The sequence below is a fragment of the Syngnathus scovelli genome, chromosome 11, assembly GCF_024217435.2.
Source record: "Syngnathus scovelli strain Florida chromosome 11, RoL_Ssco_1.2, whole genome shotgun sequence".
Taxonomy (NCBI): Eukaryota; Metazoa; Chordata; class Actinopteri; order Syngnathiformes; family Syngnathidae; genus Syngnathus; species Syngnathus scovelli.
Window position 1 is genome coordinate 1,687,232 of NC_090857.1, and position 20,123 is coordinate 1,707,354.

General features: G+C 44.7%; 2 protein-coding genes across 6 annotated transcripts in view; both read left to right on the forward strand.

The window, feature by feature from the left end:
- Positions 1-98: 98 nt before the first annotated feature.
- Positions 99-9,688, forward strand: lrig2 (leucine-rich repeats and immunoglobulin-like domains 2). The gene is made up of 18 exons (XM_049734728.2): positions 99-773; positions 1,398-1,472; positions 1,662-1,796; positions 1,891-2,034; positions 2,384-2,527; positions 2,608-2,751; positions 2,859-3,002; positions 4,515-4,595; positions 4,721-4,792; positions 4,913-4,981; positions 5,067-5,230; positions 5,352-5,663; positions 5,741-6,022; positions 6,160-6,600; positions 6,676-6,828; positions 6,983-7,123; positions 7,479-7,724; positions 7,970-9,688. The coding sequence occupies exons 1-18, from the start codon at positions 586-588 to the stop codon at positions 8,098-8,100; spliced, it is 3,066 nt and encodes a 1,021-aa protein (XP_049590685.1). The 5' UTR covers positions 99-585; the 3' UTR covers positions 8,101-9,688.
- A 783-nt stretch (positions 9,689-10,471) lies between these two features.
- LOC125977538 (novel protein similar to human membrane-associated guanylate kinase-related (MAGI-3) (MAGI-3)) overlaps positions 10,472-20,123 on the forward strand; it is a 69,523-nt gene continuing 59,871 nt past the window's right edge. For 4 of the 5 annotated variants that reach the window (XM_049734108.1, XM_049734111.1, XM_049734112.1 and 1 more), the window contains exon 1: positions 10,604-11,281. In XM_049734108.1, the coding sequence (XP_049590065.1) occupies positions 10,975-11,281 (307 nt within the window). In that variant the 5' untranslated portion in view covers positions 10,604-10,974. The other variant, XM_049734110.1, reaches the window with a different exon arrangement.

Sequence of the window (20,123 nt, forward strand, 5' to 3'; positions counted from 1 at the left end):
GTAAAGTGCGGCTACAAATCACTGTCGTTTTGTTGTGGGAGCCAATCACATTCACGTACTGGTTTGACAAACGTACGCCAGGGCCAGTAGAATTGTCGACATCTTGCTAAAAAGGGGCGGGACCAAGAATATCGCATGTCATCAACAGCGGGGCGCGTTTGTTGTTCTAGCAAGACATGCAGAGATGGTGAAATGACTTGAAAATCCTTTTAAACAACTCGGGTGGATATTTTCCGACTCCTAATTCGCTTCAACCTAATCGATCCCAAACATGGGGCATTAAGCTCGGCGCTGGAAAAAGTGGCGTATGCGGGTCGTCTGTCTAGGTAGGAGCTGAAGGAATTCCAGGCACGGGAAGAAGAAGCAAAGCAGAAATCTGTGCCAAGATGCTGCGCTCAAACTGGGCCGTAACTCTGCTTAGTCGCTCCATACGGAGCCGGAATAGTGTCACTACTTCGAATTGTATTTCTGCTTGACCGATCGCAAGTTCCGGGAACAGCACGACGGCTGAATAGTGAAAGTGAGAACATCCAAGGCTAGTTAGCCACATAGCTCAACAGCTACTCCTGCGGGAAGACATTTAAAATGGCGGAAGGCTGGCCCCTTCCCTTGGTCTTCGTCTTCGTGCTTCTTAATGCGATTGCCTGGAGCCTGAAGACGTGTCCGGCTCCTTGCACGTGCTCCACGGGATCGGACCAGCTCCGAGTTTTGGACTGCAACAGGAGACGGCTCTCGACGGCTCCCTTGGAGCCACTGGAGGGGATAAATCAAGTGTAAGTAGTTAGCCAAGTTAGCATGGATGTGCTCAAGTTGCTCCTGGGGCATCACAACATTGACACTAGACCGGTGAACACGCCCGCTCGGATTTAGAATTTTATATAGTTTATAGAATCGATATGTACATGCTACATGTAATTTCACAAAAATTAAAATTATTTTCTATACTGCCAACACGACGTTGTTTACATTTGGCACACTGCATTGTGAGATGTGTGACGTCAACGTCCGAAGCTATAATTATAGATTATAATCTACGTATTTTACCGTGATTTAGCGTAGGATGCCGTGTTACGGTTCAACTGGCTTCCAGATTTACTGGCTCTTCAAACCAGCACTGCCTATTGGAGCAATGTCACTTTGTTTCCTGTCTGCAGATTTACAACTCCCTACTGGCTGCATGAAATTGAAAATAGTGAAAAATAAAAAAAGTACTGTACAGAGCGGTATTCGAACCTGTGACTCAAAGGAATAAAGCAGCGCCTTCGGGGGCGAAAGCTTGACCTGCTTGGTTATGAGCTGATACTCTCTCAGTGGTGTAGAAGTTTTCCTTGTAGTTCTTAATTCAGAGTAAACTAGGTCACGGCAAAATAACCACTATGTTTGAAATTTCATTCCAGCTCAATGAACCACAATGAACTAACAGCCCTGCCCTCCTTTGGAGAAGCCACCGCCAACATCACATCACTGTCACTGTAAGTCACCTCATCTTACAGTAAACCATTTTATAATCATGCCTACTAAATTCCCAATATATTGAGGCCAAAAGGCAACCATGGACAATTATTTGAGTCATTTATACTCCGATTATGCCTACATGAATAACTAATCAGTCAGTTTTCCGTCTTGACTCACACGTACTGCTTGTGTCTTGCATGATTTAGAGTGCACAACCGCATCTCTGAGCTGTTGATGCATCAGCTGCTGCCGTACGAGTCACTGGAGACGCTGGACCTGACATCTAACTCCCTTTCCGAGCTCAGGGCGGGAACCTTCCCCTCCATGCAGTTAAAATATCTGTACGATTCTTCCAGATAAAATTTAACCGGGTTTGCTGGTTGGACAAGCAAACCGTTTCCAAAGCTTTGTTTCATTTGCCTTTTAATCTTGCAGGAATTTGAGTAATAACAAGATCAGCATCCTGGAGCCGGGTTGCTTCGACAACATCTCCAGCTCTTTGCTGGTATTGAAACTCAACCGGAACAGATTGACGGTGCTACCGGCTAGAGTCTTCAAACTTCCCAGTCTGCAGTTTCTGTAAGTACCATTGGATGTTAAAACAGCAAAGACTCAAACAAGCTCTAAAATTGGCCGACCTTGTATTTATGCCGCTTATTTGCTTGAATTTGCACGGGAAATTAATTGAGGTACGGGTGCCAAATGATTAGAACACTTCCAATATCAATGAGAGGAAAAAAAATGGGGGTTTTAATTTTAAACGAGTGATTAAATAACCCTAAAGTAGAACAATGTTGCCAAATTGAGGAGCAATGGCTTCATTTCATTTTACAAAACAACACTTTGGATGCGTTCTCTTGTTTTTCTTGCCAAGGCACTCGGAATTGTCAAATGCTAAATTCCCTTTATCGCTCTCACTCCTCATCAGGGAAATGAAGCGTAACAGGATCAGAATTGTAGACAGCCTGACATTCAAAGAGATGGATGCGCTCCAGTCACTCAAGTTGCAACGGAACGGCATCACCAAGCTCATGGACGGGGCCTTTTTTGGACTCATCAGCATGGAGGAACTGTGAGTCACCAATCGGTTCCTTCTCGTATCTTCACGCCTAATATACGTCCGGGATCGATAAAAAGCATTTTCTGTTTCAGAGAGCTCGAGCACAACAACCTAACAGAGGTGAACAAAGGTTGGCTGTACGGCCTCCGGATGCTGCGGATCCTGCGAGTGAGCCAGAACGCCGTGAGCGTCATCCGACCAGACGCCTGGGAGTTTTGCCAAAAGCTGGAGGAGCTGTTAGTGTTTTCTTTCCATCTGGAATAACCACTTTTTGAAAAATATCTAACGGCATATTTTCTTGATGTCATCGCTAAACATATTTGTATTTTTTTGTTGTGTACAGAGACCTTTCCTTCAATCACCTGACCAGACTGGAGGACACCGCTTTTGTGGGCTTAGGTCTTCTGGAGAGCCTGAACCTTGGCGAGAACTCCATTAGCCACGTGGAAGAGCGGGTCTTTAGTAGTCTAGCCAATCTGCGCACATTGTAAGTAATAAGCGTGACCTTTTAGGGTCAATACGTAGAGTCTCAACCACATGTTGGACCTTTCACACAATTTGTGACAACGAATCATCCCTCTTCCATAAAACAAAATATCATTTCTAGAAATAATATATTTTGACTCATTTTTGCTCTCTGTGCATTCTGGAGGAACATGGCAGGTTTGTTTGCTTCGCTGCTTAGTGTGTAGTGTCTTTAGTGAAGTGAGAAATATTCACAATTTAATAGCTGTACTTCCACAAAATGAATTACATCTTGTTTGTTTCACTTCCTCATTGCCATCTGTATAGGCTGGAATTACACTGCAGCTCTAGATCCAAGTGGCCAGTTCTGATTTAGGGGTTGTTTTTTTTCTCTATTTACATGTCAATTAACCACCAATTGTGATTTATTTATCTGATTTGATTATGGACCTACTCTCTGTACTAGAACACATTCAATGACATCAAGCTCGCATTGACAAGGTTTAACTGATCCGTGCCTTTATGCTGCAATTGCGCTGGCAGATGAGATATTGATACATTTTGAAGAGGTCGGATTCCGATCTTAGATACCACACACACGCATTTATACTGCCCACATATCGGCACTGCATCATTTGAGACTAAACAAATATGTCATTTGAGCCACGCAGTGTTACTCCATCCTTAGTTCAAGAGCACCCATCATGTCATTTTGTAGAATTATTTCCCGTCCATGTTTCTTGTCCACCCACCAAGTCTTCCATCCTGTTGGTAAGGAGTGACTATATGGCTCCTAGAAAACCTTGGTTTTTGCTTTTCGATCAAGATTGTGATTGTCAGCAATATTGTGAGCTCTCTTGCAGAATATCAGATTTGGGTGCTATATCCGCTCTGCAATTTAGAACCCCTGACCCTTGTTTTGTTTGCAAGCTGCACCATCCCAAGCTAATGACGTAAAATGTACATCTATGTGCGTTGGGGATTTTGTGAACTCATTATTTGCGGATGGAGAAGGAGGTCAACTAGCTGCGGCAGCTTGACACACCAGCGTGGGCGCTTTCATGTGAGGAGGGAAATCGGGAGAGTGCAGGAGTTCTTTCAGAGGTGGCCAAGCGTGAGGAGGGGCGGACAAAAGGAGCCCGGTCCCGCAAGGCATCCGGCATGCACGGCTGTGGGCCCGTGAACTGACTTTTTTTGCCAAACGGGGGGCCAATTCATCCCCACTCATCGGAACAATGGCTCACTGTGGAAGTTTGATGGATTGGGTTGTAGGAGGAGAAGACAATCTTTCAGATTATGATTTCACTCTTTGGATGTTGTGTTTTGATTGATTGTGAGTACAGGTAGAGCAATTTACTTTTTTATTCCATCGTCTATCCGATAGAATGTAACACTATACATTGCGCTCTTGCCATAGCACCTTCCTGATATAACAAGGACTTAAGGTCTTTCACATTAGGTTCAACTCACTACATGTGCTTGCATCGTGTGTGTGTGTGTTCCTAAACTAAAATCTGCCTCTTTGTTTTGGCAGAAACATCCACAATAATGAAATTTCTTGGGCCATTGAAGACTCCATCTGCTTGTTTGATGGAATGAAAAAGCTGAACACATTGTGAGGACGCAGAAATGCTTGTTTTTCTATTTGTGTTGGTGTCGATTTCTGCTTTTTGCATCATGTCGCGTCAACAAAAGCTGCGTGTCACAGACTAATTCCCCTTCAAACATTCTGTCTTCTAGAATATTACAGCAGAACAAAATCAAGTCAATAACCAAGAAAGCCTTCGAGGGTCTGGATGAGTTGGAGCACTTGTGAGTCGATTATTGGAACACCTTTTTTTTGTTTTTTAAATCCCTGAGCACATTGTAGTTGTCTTTTACCCAAAATAGCAGACTTGCATGTAACACTCTTTTATTTTCTTATTTTTCCAGGGACCTCGGAAATAATGACATCATGTCAATACATCCTGAGGCACTGCTACATACAAAGCTCAAAGTGTTGTAAGTAAAAAATGAGAAGAAAAAAAATCTCAGCTAATGAGTGTGTTCTTCCTCATTATCTTATGTTTTGTGTCTTCTTGTCAAGCATCCTCAACACAAGCAGCTTGCTGTGCGACTGTCACATGCAGTGGCTGGGACCCTGGCTCACCAGCAGCCGCTTTCTTCATTCCGTCTCGGCCGTTTGCGCCCACCCGGCCGGCTTGCTCGGTCGCAATGTCCTTTCAGTCATCCCCGAAGACTTTGTTTGTGGTCAGTTGATTTTGTAATCAAACATTTGATTGTTTCAGCTGTCGTAGAATTGCGGAAAAGTGCATTCACACCAAAGAATCCAAATGACTCATTAATTGATGCGATTCTTTGAACCCCACAGACGACTTCCCCAAGCCTCGGATCACCACTCACCCCGAGACGTCGGTGGCGCTGCGTGGCAACAACGTGACCCTGAGCTGCGTCGCGTTGAGCAGCAGCGACTCGCCAATGAGCACCGCGTGGCGGAAGGACGGCGAGGTGCTTTACGATGCCGAGGTCCAAAACTACGGCCGGTACCAGGACGGCGAGCTGATCTACACCACCGTGCTGCACCTGCTCAACGTCAACTTCACCGACGAGGGACGCTACCAGTGTGTGGTGTCCAACCACTTTGGTGCCAACTACTCCAACAAGGCCAAGCTCACCGTCAACGGTGAATAGATGATTGGTTTCTGCCCTAAATTTGGCAGAAGGAATGCAACTTGATTCTGATGTGCGTCCTCTCCACAGAGCTACCGTCCTTCCTCAAGACCCCCATGGATCTGACCATCCGCACCGGGACCATGGCCAGGCTGGAGTGTGCCGCCGAGGGCCACCCTTCGCCACAAATCGCGTGGCAGAAGGACGGCGGCACGGATTTCCCCGCCGCCCGCGAGCGCAGGATGCACGTCATGCCGGACGACGACATCTTCTTCATCGCCAACGTGAAGACGGAGGACATGGGGGTGTATAGCTGCACGGCGCAGAACGCGGCGGGCAGCTTGTCTGCCAACGCCACACTCACCGTCCTGGGTAAGTCGTAGATTACTACTTGAATTGTACGACTCGAATAGGTCAGTCGTTTTGCGTAGTGTTACTCTGGTGTGGATGTTTTGACAATGTGGCTTGGGAGTCACCGCATTAAGCCATGATATCCTCTCCGATTGCAGAAACTCCTACGTTTCTGCGGCCCCTGGAGGACAGATCAGTGGCGAGAGGTGAAACGGCTGTGCTCCAATGCATAGCTGGAGGCAGCCCCGCCCCACGGCTAAACTGGACCAAAGACGACGGTCCCCTGGTGCTCACGGAGCGCCACTTCTTCGCCGCCGCCAACCAGCTCCTGATCATAGTCGACGCAGGGCCCAGTGACGCCGGGAAGTACACCTGCCTGATGTCCAACACGCTGGGAACCGAGCGCGGCCACATCTACCTGGGCGTCTCGCCATCGCCCAACTGCGACACCGGTGCTGGCTTCGACCAGGACGGCTGGACCACCGTGGGCATCGTGGTGATCGTGGTGGTCTGCTGCGTGGTCGGGACCTCACTGGTGTGGGTCATCGTCATCTATCACATGCGCAGGAGGAGTGAAGACTATAGCATCAGCAACACAGGTTAGCGAATGGTAGCACCCAAAAATGTTTTTATTCCTTGTGCATCATTTCACGTAAAATGTTTTCTTTCAACAGATGAGATGAATTTACCTCCGGACATCCCCAGCTACCTCTCTTCTCAGGGGACTTTGTCAGAACCGCCGGAAGGCTACAGCAACTCTGAGGCCGGCAGCCACCAGCAGCTCATGCCTCCTCTCTCCAATGGACATGTGCACAAGGGCACCGACAGTAAGCCGACTCTCTCAACGTCTAATTGCTCACCTCACTCACCAGGCCAAGCTCTGCCTTTTAAAACTATACACAGATACTACCCAAAAGATGGTCAAATGTAAAATGGGCCAGCTCAAGGTTTGAGGCTCACTGTCCTGTGTGTGTGTCCCAGGTGTGTGCTACGGAGACGCAGGCAGCGAGGTGGAAACGGACAGTAACGGACGGCTTCACTGCCGGGTGGGCTCTCTGTTCACAGGCCATAGCAGCTTCCAGCCCGGGGAGGCTCGTGACGGACCAGCTGGAGCCCCCGCAGGTCTGTTTGTCGTATGGATTTTTCTTTGTATTTAGAAGTCATTTGCATTCCATCTAGCGCTTCTTTCTGCTTCTCATCAGTCCATAAAATTGCAAAGTACCAAATGGAATTTTTTATAGTCCAGCAAACACGACTAAATAATGCAAGTTGGAAGCTGAGGCATGAAACCGGAGAATGACTTTGTACATCACACCAAAACAAAATAGTGTGCATCTCATACGCAACAGAAAAGGTTGTGATGAAAGGCACAAAGCTGTCAGAATATGTTTGCAGGTTCTCTCTCCTGTTGTTTTTTTTGTTTTGTTTTTTAGCTCTGCTGCAACATAACCAAACACTGTGTGTCTTGTATCATAAGGCGCAGCAGCTCCTTTGGTTATCTGCTCCGACTGCTACGACAACGCCAACATCTACTCTCGCACGCGGGACTACTGCCCCTACGCCTACCTGAGCGAAGACGACGCACTGGACAAAGATCTACCGGGCCTCAAGGAAAGCTTTAGTGAGCACGCTCGGCGAGAGGACGTCACCCTGGAGCGCCTCTTGGGCAAACAAGACTCGGAGAGGCCGGGCACACATACTTCAATGGGAGACTATGCAAGTGGTAAGAAGTGCATGCTAAACTCCAAATTTTTGTTCCTAGCTCGGCGATGCAATGTGCGATACAATTATAATTCCAGGCCGTAAATAAGATTCTCACTTACCGGCACATTTTGGGAAATAATCTGATAAGATTATCTTGCTTGTGTAATTTCCCATTACTCCAGATGTATACATTTCCCCGATCTGTCGTCTGACATTCAGATCATTTTTAACACGGCTTTTGCGTCTTCTCTGGACTATTTGTAGACTTCCTCAGCAACTCGATGTGGGGCGAAAGGCAAAAGCCCCAAGCGGGCCGGACATTTCCACCGGCGAGCACGCCCCCTGACCGACTCCCTCCCAAAAGGACTAACCCTCAGGACCATCCAGCACCCTAAACCTGGTGTCCACGTCCACATGCCTTTCTGCACCCACTACCTCCTTCAACACTCTGCCAAAGATTCTCTTAGAGTGTTTTTGCATTGCTCTACTCTCACTGAACAAAAGTTGACCTCCAGCCGTCGCTCCTGAGGACGTCGTGAATGTAAAATTTGGAGGGACTTTGTTTTTTTTTTTGTTTTTTTGTGCGGAGCATCGTTGAGATATTGAGCGAAGACTGTGAGGGGACAGTGACGCCACTATGTGCTGCGTATTACGTATGAATATAACCTCAGCCTTACCGCCGTCAGCCAGCCTTCCTCTTCAAGCAGTTTACCGAGTGGAGCGGCCCCTTTTTTTTATTTGATGTGACAATCGTGTTTTTTATTAATATTAGTGTCACCTCCATGGAGACAACACGTGCACTGATCCGTTTTCCCTTCACCGCTCACAGGCACTTAATTTAACCGTGATCTTTTATTATGACTGAACCCACCGTCCTCCCCCAGAGAAAAGACATTGGCACTGTGAACAAAACAAGTGTAGAATGTATTATTTTATACTTGTATGTACAGGCTAGTAATCTGCTATTATATTTTACACTTTGTCTCTTAATCTAAAACTGGTTTGGTACTTGTTATTTTACCCAGGAAGTTTCTTGGGAGGAATCCAGTGGAGCCCCAAAAGTTCAAAAGTCTTCTGCCATAAACCTCTCCCATAAATATTCAAAAGACATTCTGGTGGAAATTGCATCATATTTGTTGTGGTCTAGCATCAAATTCTCCAAATGAACTTCGATATGCAACGCTTGCAATATCATTTTGAATATTTCGCAACCGGCTAGTCATAGGGGTGATTTTGCTCAATAGGCCAAAGTCTTTGCTAAAAGTATTTGTTCTTGTTTTCATCAAATTATAGTCACCCATATGAGTAGGCTAGTGAAGCATAAAAAGAAGTTAATGGCTGTTAACTTTGACTTTGAGGAGGCTCCACTGTGCTCTCACTTTATCTGTAATTAGTCTAAAGCAGCAGGCAGAAGTGAAATGATGTCACCTTTTTGCACTTGGATTTTTGCTCCTCTGTTGTCGACGTTGCACACATTCCTCGTTTTGCCGCAAAATGGTACTGTTGTCTAAAATGGAGACCCTCGAATCTTACAATGGTACATTGAGGGCCCTCCGCCCCAAACTCTTGTTTATGTAAGCGGTCAAACTACCGAGGCCTTATGTAGATTTACATTTTTGTTTGTTTTGCTATTATTATGTTTACTTTTTTTAATTATTATTCTGAATCTACACATTCCTGATTTCCCTTTGGATCCATTCACAACTTAACGTGAAGGAGCTTCATGACCATGTGACATACAAAAATTACATTATTATTGCAATCTGAGTGCCATTTTGTTTCCTCAATACCAAAGTTTACTCGTACAGTAAAAACAAAAAAGGCTCTGGCAATCTTCTGTGCTTTTCTTTTACGTTTATTTCCGATTCTATTTTTGGACCATGTACATTGTATAAAGCATGTTTAATCAAATATGAAAAGAAAATGAATTTTTGTTACATAGATATTATTATAGACAATAAAAACGAATTGTGTACTACACAATACATGCAGCAACTGTTTTTTTTTTTTAATTCACTATTAATTCTAAAGAAATTATGTTAGAAAAAGTGTGTGTGCATGTGCACCTAATTATAGACTAATCAACAGAAATAATTGAGGGATTCATTGATATTAAAATCATCATTAGTTCAATTTTAAATTAGACCTGCAACATAACAAACATCTCATCGAGTGCATCCAGGACCTCAGGTTATGTCATCACCTTTAACGAATTTAGGATGACATCACTGACATTTGACAGTGCTCTGACTCAGAGTGCTGACACCAAGCTGCTCCATTCAAGCGTATATATCATCATTTATCATACAACCGTAAAAATGAATGACATTTACTGTCTTCTTTTACTTCACACTAAACAATTTAGTGCATCCCTACAAAAGTGTTTGCAAAAATTACAGTTCTGGATCTGTATTAAATACAACAATTATGCACAAACATGAAACAAAAAGCTGCAGATTAAGAGATAACTGATAAGTATTCATGATTGATTTCATTGTGGGCTTCAATGCTGTTTAATGCAGACAATCAGATAATGCAAAAAAATCCTCACCAACATCACGTGCAAATGAAATTATCTTTCCATGGAAATGCCATTTCTGCGTTTGTATTTTCTTTTAATTCAATACGTGTGAAAGAAAATAGAGGGTGAGTTGGAGTGGTAGAATTTTTAGGGTGAGCTTGAGGACACTTGGACCGACGCTGTATGTCACCAGAAGATGGCGCCAGCACCTATTTCCACGCAAGCGCAAAAAGCGTCAGTGCGCACAGCGCCTAAAAGGGGGCGTACCGTTCCGGACGGAGCCGGGGCTGGAACGAGTCTGAGCGGTGCCAGGTGTGCGCAAACCTGCTTTGGAATCAGATGCCTTCACTACCGGGGGCTGGACTTCCACGGTGCGTGCACACAGTGTGGAGCCGCCTGCCTGCCTGCCTGCTTGTCTGTCTATCTGCGTCCACGCTCGTTGCTCCGGTGTCATCCAAACCTGCCGCGTTGACGACCTATTTTTACATCTTTTTTTAATTTTTATTTTGCAGAGAGCGACGCTGTGATTGCTGCACTTCGTCACGTTTTACGCACAGGGAGCGCTTATTGGAATTACCGCGTGGATGACACTCCTGCACACCTTCCACGGGTGGAAATCACTCAGGAAGATGAACCGAGCTGGAGAATCACTCGCTCGGGTTTATTAGGCCGCCGCGACATTTAAGAAAAATAATAATTAGAATCAAAACCAGGCTTTTCTCGACTTGTCAAGTCAAAGGACTCCACCATGTCCAGAACCTTGAAGAAGAAGAAACACTGGTCCGGTAAGGTGGTGGAGTGCGCGGTGTCGTGGGGCAACCTGGGCGACTTCGGCTCCGTGGTGGAGGTTCTGGGGGGTGCTGAGGTGGGCCAGTTCCCGCACCTGGGTCAGATGAAGCTGGACGTGCTGGTGTGTCACGTCGGGAAGCTGCCCTACTACGGCGACGTGCTGCTGGAGGTGAACGGGACGCCTGTCAGTGGACTTACAAACCGGGACACGCTGGCTGTCATACGACACTTTCGGGAGCCGGTTCGCTTGAAGACTGTCAAACCCGGTGAGTCGCATCAACTTATTTTCCCATACATGTTATGCTTTTTATTTATTTATTTAAACCCAACTAACTGAACACAGCAATAAGGTGGTGTCTTGACCTTAAATCATCTTTGCCCAGCAAAATGAATGCAAACGCCATTTATCCGTCCCGCCCCTGCTGCGAAAAGCAACAAGAAAAATCCATATTGTGTTTCGTGCATGTACTGTAGATACATTTAATGATGAAGCTGAAGATAGTTGCAACAAATCACATCATATTTTTGCATAATAAATTGGAACGCTTATCTGACCTTTTTTTTTCTAATTTAAATCCAATGGCCACTAAGAAATGAATTTAAAATTGGGTGAAGGTTAAGAATTCATTTAACCATACAAGACTTTTTGATGCATGGCTTTTGTAGCTCTCACCACTGTCTCCATTTGAATGCAGTGGTTGATTGTTTTTTTGCTGCCCACGATCTCTTCTGGAGTAAAATGTGGTCTCTTGTCCATAGATGCTACTCTCTCATGACTCGTTAAGTATGGTGTTTTTTTTTTTTTTTTTTTGCAGTTTACAGTCACCACTGTCTCCACTTGCAAGTTGCAGTAACCTTTGTGTTGCTCACTTTCTTCATGACTAAAATATAATCTCCCAAAATAGTATAGTAGACTATTGTTTTCCTTTCCATTGTTTGTTTTCATTAGCATCTTTGAGTCACGGTTAGTCATGTTGGGCACTCCGTTTACGTTGCTATACTCCACATCAGTCTGTACTTGGCTGCAGTAGCTCATTGGAATGGTGAATATGTGCTTTCCTTACCATTCCTTTCCATTGTTTCTTGTGGTGTGTTCAGTGTAGCGTGTTTTTTGCAGCACCTCAATCATCACTGTTTCCATTTGACTGCAGCAACTGGTTTTATTGCAGTAGCCTTCAGTCTCCTCAAATCTTTGTTGTTCCACGGATTTGTTAGAAATTGCTAGAACATTCTTAATTGTTGTCCGCAACTTCTTTTTTTATGATATCACCCAATGTTGTCGGCCAGAACATCTCCATCTACCCCCCGAGCCGTATTGCACCGTATCAGCTCTAATTGGCGCATTGGCTCCCATCAGTTTCTCGGGGAGATCGAACACTGATAATGGCAATAATGGTGTGGCAGCATGGTTGGAGACATCCAGTCTAAGTGCACTCCCTCCCGTGCATAGAAACAAGGCCTAATTACATCCTCCATTATTCAGCCCGTGCACATGGATGCAGTGGAGTGGCGAGAATGGCTGGCTGGCTGAATCCTGTTGTCTCATCACAGCACTTCCGGCCCGAGCATGAATGATGCTGCCTACCGCTGACATCCCATAATAAGGTGGGGTGCCGCTATGGCCAGCCTCTAATGGAGTCAGGCGATGGGACAGTTAAGAAAGACGGGCCACTTTGCTGCTCAAAACAGCAAACGATACCATCGTCAATGCGCCCCAAGCAGCCAGCAGCTGCGTCCCACAAGAACCCGACCTGGGTCGAGCTCCCTAGACATCAGCTGCACATCCGTGCCACACACTCTCAATATATGTGTGTGTGTTGTTTGGGAGTAACGGGCATGCATTTGTATTTTGTGGCTGGCGCTCCCCAGAACTGCCAGCAGCCATCTTTACTGGGCCGCTTAACCAAGGATGATTAATAAAATGCATGAAGGGGAGCAACAAAAGCAGAGAATTGTTCATGTCGGCCATGATGCATCATAGCGTTAGGTACCCTTGCACAATTTAATGAGATCCTATAGAAGTTTTTCATAAAGATAATGACGTGTCAGTCATTTTTGATGAACAACCACAATTCTTTTGTTGCTGCCCTAATTTTACTTGCCTTCAATGACTCACCACCTGCTAAGTATGGCTGAATTCCCCGTGTTCAACACAGAAAGAAAAAAAACAAGCTCCCAAGGTAGCAAAATTAAGAAGGAAACCTATTCATGTGCCAACTTCGGGAACCTCATTTGAATATCTTTCCAGTAATCTGCTGATAAGTATTATGGCTAATTACTTCTAATGAACATGTGGAATATTTCTTCGGCAAAGAATTTCGATTCATATTCGCTTCCACTTGAGGTCAGTGCCAAAGCTATTGTATCCATGCAAGCATCATTTTAATATCTTTCCACCAATCAACTGATGCTTATAATGTTTAATTTATCATGGCATACATTTCTGCACGGTGTGTTGCTGGTTAGCTCGTCCGCCTCACAGAGCAGATGTTCTGGATTCGATTCCGGCTCTGGCCTTCCTTTGTGCAATTTGCGTGTTCTCCCCATGCCTTTGGGTTTCCTCCCTCATCCCCAAAAGAAGATGCACGGTAGGCCGATTAAGTGCTCCAAATTGCCTGGAGATGTGAGTGTGACTGCTTTTTGTCTCTGCGTGCCCTGTGATTGGCTGGCAACCAGTTCAGGGTGTCCCCTGCCGACTGCCCAAAGTCAGCTGGGATAGACTTCAGCACGCCCACGACGAGGATAAGCAATCTGAAAATGGGTGGATGGATAAAAATGTATGTTCCTATTTGCTCCCATGATTAAAAAATGTCTGAAAGGGTCGAAGCCAACTTTCCTCACATTGAAATGCACGCAAAAATAATTAGGCAGAGCACAGAAGAAAACACCAATATGTATTCTTGTGATAACTTTTCTTCTGTAGGGAATCTCAATCCAATGAATTTTAGCGATTCCAGATATCTATTCAATTGTAAGTGACCTAATAGCAACAAATCCCAATTCGCAGCCTCGATTAAATAACAGCTAAAGGGCTGCTTTTGGAAAGCCTCTCAGGCTCAGAGATAAACCTCCTCACGTTCAAAAGCCTATGAAAACAGCCCAGCAACAAATAATCAGTCACCTGCTTCCAAAATTGACGCCACACAAACCTTTGCTAGACGGTGGAATCCATGTATATCATGTGTCTAAGCAGTATTTTGCGATGACCTTAGTCGGTTAACGTGACATCCATTCATCCACACCTATGTGTGAGAACATGAGCTTATGTAGACGTGTTGTCCTCCGGTATGTCTTTGACGTCTTGACGGACGGCGTCAGGTGTGCAGATGGCCTGGCCTTTGCGCGTCCGCACCGTGTATACATTCTTGCAAGCCGGCCTCATGTTTAATTCACAGCCCGCCATGCATAATTGAGTCAGCCAGTGAACTTTTCTCCACTCTGATGGAGTCGCCGGATCAGCTGTTGTGATGACTCGACGGCGACTAGCAGACAACAGCAGACGGGCTCTCTGGGTGCACCAGATGTTCCTCGATGTTCTTCGCCGCGTTCCTCTGCGTTCCGAGTGTGGTATAGAAGAAAGCATGCTGCATGAGGAACGTCACGCCGCCGCCGCATGTTCAATTCTCCAGGGGCAGCCTTTGCGCTCGGAGATGAAGACGGTGTCGACGCCGAGGCTGCGGCACCGTCTCTCTCTGCTAACTTTTGATTGAGTCGGCAGTGACGCCTCTATTTAAAGATCTGCTGGAGTCTATTTCCATTGTTGCGTTCGGATGAGGCTCAAACCACATTCACCAATTGAAAAACAAAGTGGCTGAGTTACTCGGTGAAGCCATCTTGCCACCAAGGTTGCAAAAGTGTGGGGATTTTGTAAAAAGTATATACAGGGGAACTTGAAAGAGGTGACTTGATAAAAGTTTGGGAAAATATTTTTTTAACATTTAAGTATTTTAGCATATCCTACATTTATATAGATAAACAGTAGTGGCTCGTCTTGTCGTCTAGAAATGCATGTTGATGAAAGCGTTGTACTGCCAAATTATTCTTTTTAAACCAAAATAATAATTTCTTCTTCAACCACTCAGCACTGCTAGTTACTGCCATCTCCAGGATGGGAGTTAACCCATCTTTATGATGATTAGTGTCATTAATTTGCAACCTAAAAGCATCAGGAGCAAATATTCCCTTCACAGTGAATAACAACGAAGCAGATGGTTCTATTTAGTTGTTTTCTCTTTGTGAGTTTTAATCATCTCACATTGCAGCATTTTAATGTTTATTGAGCTAAAGCGTTGATCGCTGCCGCAGCGACGATGATGGCAGCCTTTCATTTGAAGGATGGCGCCTGGGAAAGAATAGGCACGCTTGTTAATTCGGAGGCCAAATTGCACAATTGTCTTTTAATGCAGCCGCATTTTGTTGATCTATTGATTCGCAGTATGTCACCCTCTCGGCATTTATCAGTTATCAAACGGCAATAGTGAGCGTGCGTTAATCTCATTAATGCAGCTCTCGTATCAGGAAGTGCTTCTTGATGCCAATCAGCTGCAAAAATGGGACAGGAAAATATCTTGAGGGATGTCTGTCATGCTGATTTAGGTATTTATATAAACCTATAGAAACGTAACCGTACTTACTGGGTTTGATTTAATAATACAAACACCATGCTGTTTTGGAAGTGACTCCAATTTCATCTTCAACAAAATGTGATGGAGATCCACACTTGACGGTCTCCTGAAAAACAATAACACATATTGCTGCGTCCTTGCTTTGACCTTGAGCCATAATCCATGATGGCTGATGTTGACATCACAAGTACGAGCATTAAAAGATTGATTTGGGCTGTGCGTCTACAATATATCAATTTTCCCGGTCCGATCGTCAGACCCTTCGCAGAGCAATTACCGCAACAAGCTCAAGATGGCTGCTTGTTCTTAAACAAGTCCTTCCAGCCAATTAACGCATCAGGATCCAATGGCGGGGTTAATGAGCCGCTCCCTGCAGGTGCTTCCCTACAATGGAACACTGCTGGGAGCACAGAGAATTCTCTGAGTGCTTGCAGGGGGGTCTGCTGGATGGTCGCCGTCATGCCGCCAAAAAAACAAATATTTACTTGTCCGCGACCTTGCTTTCTAATTTTGTCCAAACGCATGCTGGACTGGATGCTGTTCGAAATCAGTCGAGTTCTGATGAGAACAAGTTAGGTGAGACCTTTAAATGCTAATTTAACTTGCTTGTGTCTGGATAAATCAGATCAGATAATGGATGGATTTATGGATGTAAACTACTACTAATTTCCCCCCAGAGCTCATAGTCTTAGATCTCAAAGTTGACGGTCAACTTGTGTGGCGGATACAAGTCGCTTTCAAAAAGGCTTCTTGTTCCAACATCAGTCAAACATGTGTTGAATGCTGATTTTGGAGAGCCGACATCATAAGCCATCTTGTACCGGATACAATTAAAAGTCAAAAGGCTTCTTGTTCCAACAACAATCAATGATGTCAGGTTTGAAGCAAAGGTTGCCGTTTATTCGCATACTAATTTGACCGCACAGAGCACAGCCAGCTTGTGCCAGGCAATTAAAAAATCAAAATTTTGAAAATAATATAAGGAAACATTGGAGCATTGTCAAGTCAAATTGATTTATCCCCAAAACGTCTCAAAGGGTTTCACATTCCAGGCAGATGGCTTTGACGGGTGCCATCGTCAAGGACGTCATCTATATGCAGAGTTGATTGATACACGCTAAAGGCCGCACCCAAAGCCCCTCGGCTCACTGTAATGAGTCCAAATTTGGGCTGGGCGCCTCTCGGCCATCCAGATGTGCATTATCCTCCAAATAGTGTTTATGGCTGCAAGATAGCTGCCTGGGTCACCTCTGAAGCGCTCACAGGTAATGGGCCTTGACATCTGAATTAGACTGTCCTCTCCAAAGGTGATTAGCAAGCGGCTTAGCATTCTGGGCAGAGGCTGCTGCTGCTGCTGCTGCTGCTGGATGTGGCTCATCTCAAAGCTCTCACGCAGCGCTTCTGATGATGGCCGAGGATGTCCTGGTGGGGCCAGTTGTGATTTTACTCCATTTTCATCAGCTTACACACCTGCGGCAAGCTCTCGTCGGAATAGAGAAGACGTTGATCCGGAACCCTGTGTTGGAGATGTTTAAAAATCAACGCAAGGCCTCCAGTTTGAAGGAAAGCTGTTTAAAATGCAGACCTTTGAGTATACATATACTACTAATTGAAGTTCTGACCTCAGGAATTCGAGATAGCCTGTGCTGGACACAATTAAAAATCCTTCGCGTCCTTGTTAAGACAAAAACAGTCTTCAAGGTCTTCAAGTTTGATGCAAATCTGTTGGAGAGCTGACAAGCTTTTACCCAATGCAAATTAAAATTTAATGGACTTTTTCACAACAGATGACGGTGTGTAGTTTGAAACAAAGCTGTCGACGAGGGGACGCTTGATGATATGCTAATTCACCGTTTGACCTCGGAGATCACGGTCAGCTCGTGAGGGATGCAATTAAAAATCGATCGCTGCTTCTCTGATCAGCAAGTCGGAGCTTCATGTTAAATGCAAATCTGTCAAAAATGGAAGCACCACAAGGGCTTCGAAATCAGCTTCCTTCCGCAGGTTACAATTAAACATTCAAGAGCTCCGACAAAAAAGAGCCTTCAAATCTGTTGGAAGCTGAATACATATTTATTTGACCTCAGCGCTCAATGGCTAATTTTAATAAGACCACAATCGGCGTCCAAATAGCCATGCTCTCTCTCGGTCCAGAATCCACAGCCCCTTTCTCCTTGGCCGCACGTTCGGCGACGAGGGAACGGACGGCTTTGGCGGAATCTTAATAGCTTTCGCATTCGCCGCCTGCTGCGGGCGTGCGGCGGAATACCAATGAGACATCAGAGTCGCCATGTGAGTGGCGACTTGGTGCCGAGCGCTTCTTCATCAGGTGACGAGCCCGAGGCCACGAGTGTCTGCTGGTCATCGGGAGGACACTCTTGAACTTTTTTCTCGATAATTTTGTTATTCTAAAATGATTGGCTGGCCCAAGATGACAGAAAAATGCAGTGTAACCTATGAGCGGGAACAAAAGCATTTCCCCCCTATTGGGAATAATGGAAATAATTTGTTCTCTTGAAATGAACTGTCAACATCCGACTGTTCAAATTCACTTCTTTATGAGTTTTTTTCTCAGCTAGTCTCCCAAAAAGCCTTCTCTTTTTTTGTGTGTGCTTTTTCTGAAATGTCCTCAAATGCCACTAAATATCACGACAGTGACTTAGCATTCGATAAATTGAAAAAAAAAACTGAATTGTCGATTTACGTGCGTGTTTGTTTGCATACGCAATGTGCATTCAGTTATGTTGCTACATTTCCTCTTTTGTCTCAATCAACACACACACGGTGCACACACACACGGTGCAAATAGTGCCGACTCAGAGAGAAATAATGACTCCAAGTTTTCCAACAGCTGTAATTGAACAATCACAAAGTTGAGCAAAATAAATGAAATTAATTCCAAAGCATCGTGGAGCATTTTGGATTGAAGCCAGAAAATGGCTGCTCAATTCATTTCAGTGGGGAAATTAATTCCATGTAAAAGTAAATTAAGATACCCGCTTCGTTGTGGAATAAATTAAAATTCTAAGTCAAGACAAGGCATTGTATTTTCAAGTGATTAATCTTCTTTCGGAGAGCACCTAGCTAATTTTAGCCTGGCTTCTTTGCGTGAATGCTTTACGTTTGAAATAATGAGTAAGTCTTTAACGATCAACGTTTTTTGTATCGTTAGGGTTAATCAAGATAATCATTATTTTTCCCAGAATATTTTAGGGCACAAATAGACATACAAGGATTTACACTCACATTCACACCAATCAACCAGTTCTGGTGGTTGGAACCGAGGAAGAAGCTGAAGGACCTCGAGAAGCACAGGGAGATAAAAGAAACTCCGCACCTCACCACACATTCAGCTCTCTTTTCTTTTCGGGGTTGTAATTGCACTGCGACACGAGCCAAGAGGCGATGTGTCATCTGACGCTAACCCAGGCTGTTATTGTCAACAGTAGGCCTGTTAATGCTCTGGATCGCACCACTTCTTCACACGTATGTTATCATGTGATTATGTGATAGTACACACCAACAACGCCATGGTCACGTCATCCCCCCACGCATGCACGCACGGTCACCCGGCGGCTGCCTAATCTGATTACAGGCCTCCGACGAGGGGCCAAGCAGATGGACGGACGCGCGGCCCTCGTTAACGCCGTTACATAACCCTTCGTTTGTGTAGCGAATTCCACTAAATGAGACGGAATCAGTGAGAACAGTGGGGACCTGCAATGCATCCTGGGAATTGTCTCTTTCGACTCAGCGAGACTCATTTTCATCTTAAGTGATGATTTCTGTGTCATATTCATAGAAACAGCGGCGGAGATGTCATTTGAATGATTTTCTTTTTTTATTTTGATATAGCGTGGCATTGAACACAACTCACACAGCAGTTTGGTAAATAGTGAGGAATTCTTCCAAAAAAGAGGCTTCAAGCTGTTTAAGTCCCAGTTGAAATTGAATCTGTCAATTTTAGAAAAGGGAGTATATTTCTTATTGAATGCGACGGATGACAAATTTGACTTAAACCAGCACGAGGTCCATTGAATTGCAAAAACTTTCTTAATTTTTGTTCACATAATGTAATTTACCAGTGCTGATTCTATAAATAAACAAGAAGGATCCAGTCAGGGTTCTCCCGTGCAGCTGCTGGCAACGTCTCTCTCGGCCTAAAGGGCTTTTCGCTTTCACTGGAGATGCCCGGAATTACAGCGACTTTGTACAAATTAAAAATATTAGCTCCTCATGTAATGCTTTGCGTGACTCCACGTCGGCTTTCTTTGTCCGCTGACGAGCTCGGAATGCTTGGTAATGAGCTCATGAGGCAAAGTTGCTGCTTTTTTTAATTTCCCTCCCAATTTCTGAGACTGCTGCTGCTGCATTCATTAAGATTGCAGTCAACAAGTCATTCATTCGGTCTCAAAATAAATTGCAATTTATTTTTTCAACGTTACATCCAGCATATTGAAATACTCCAAATGTGTCTTGACCC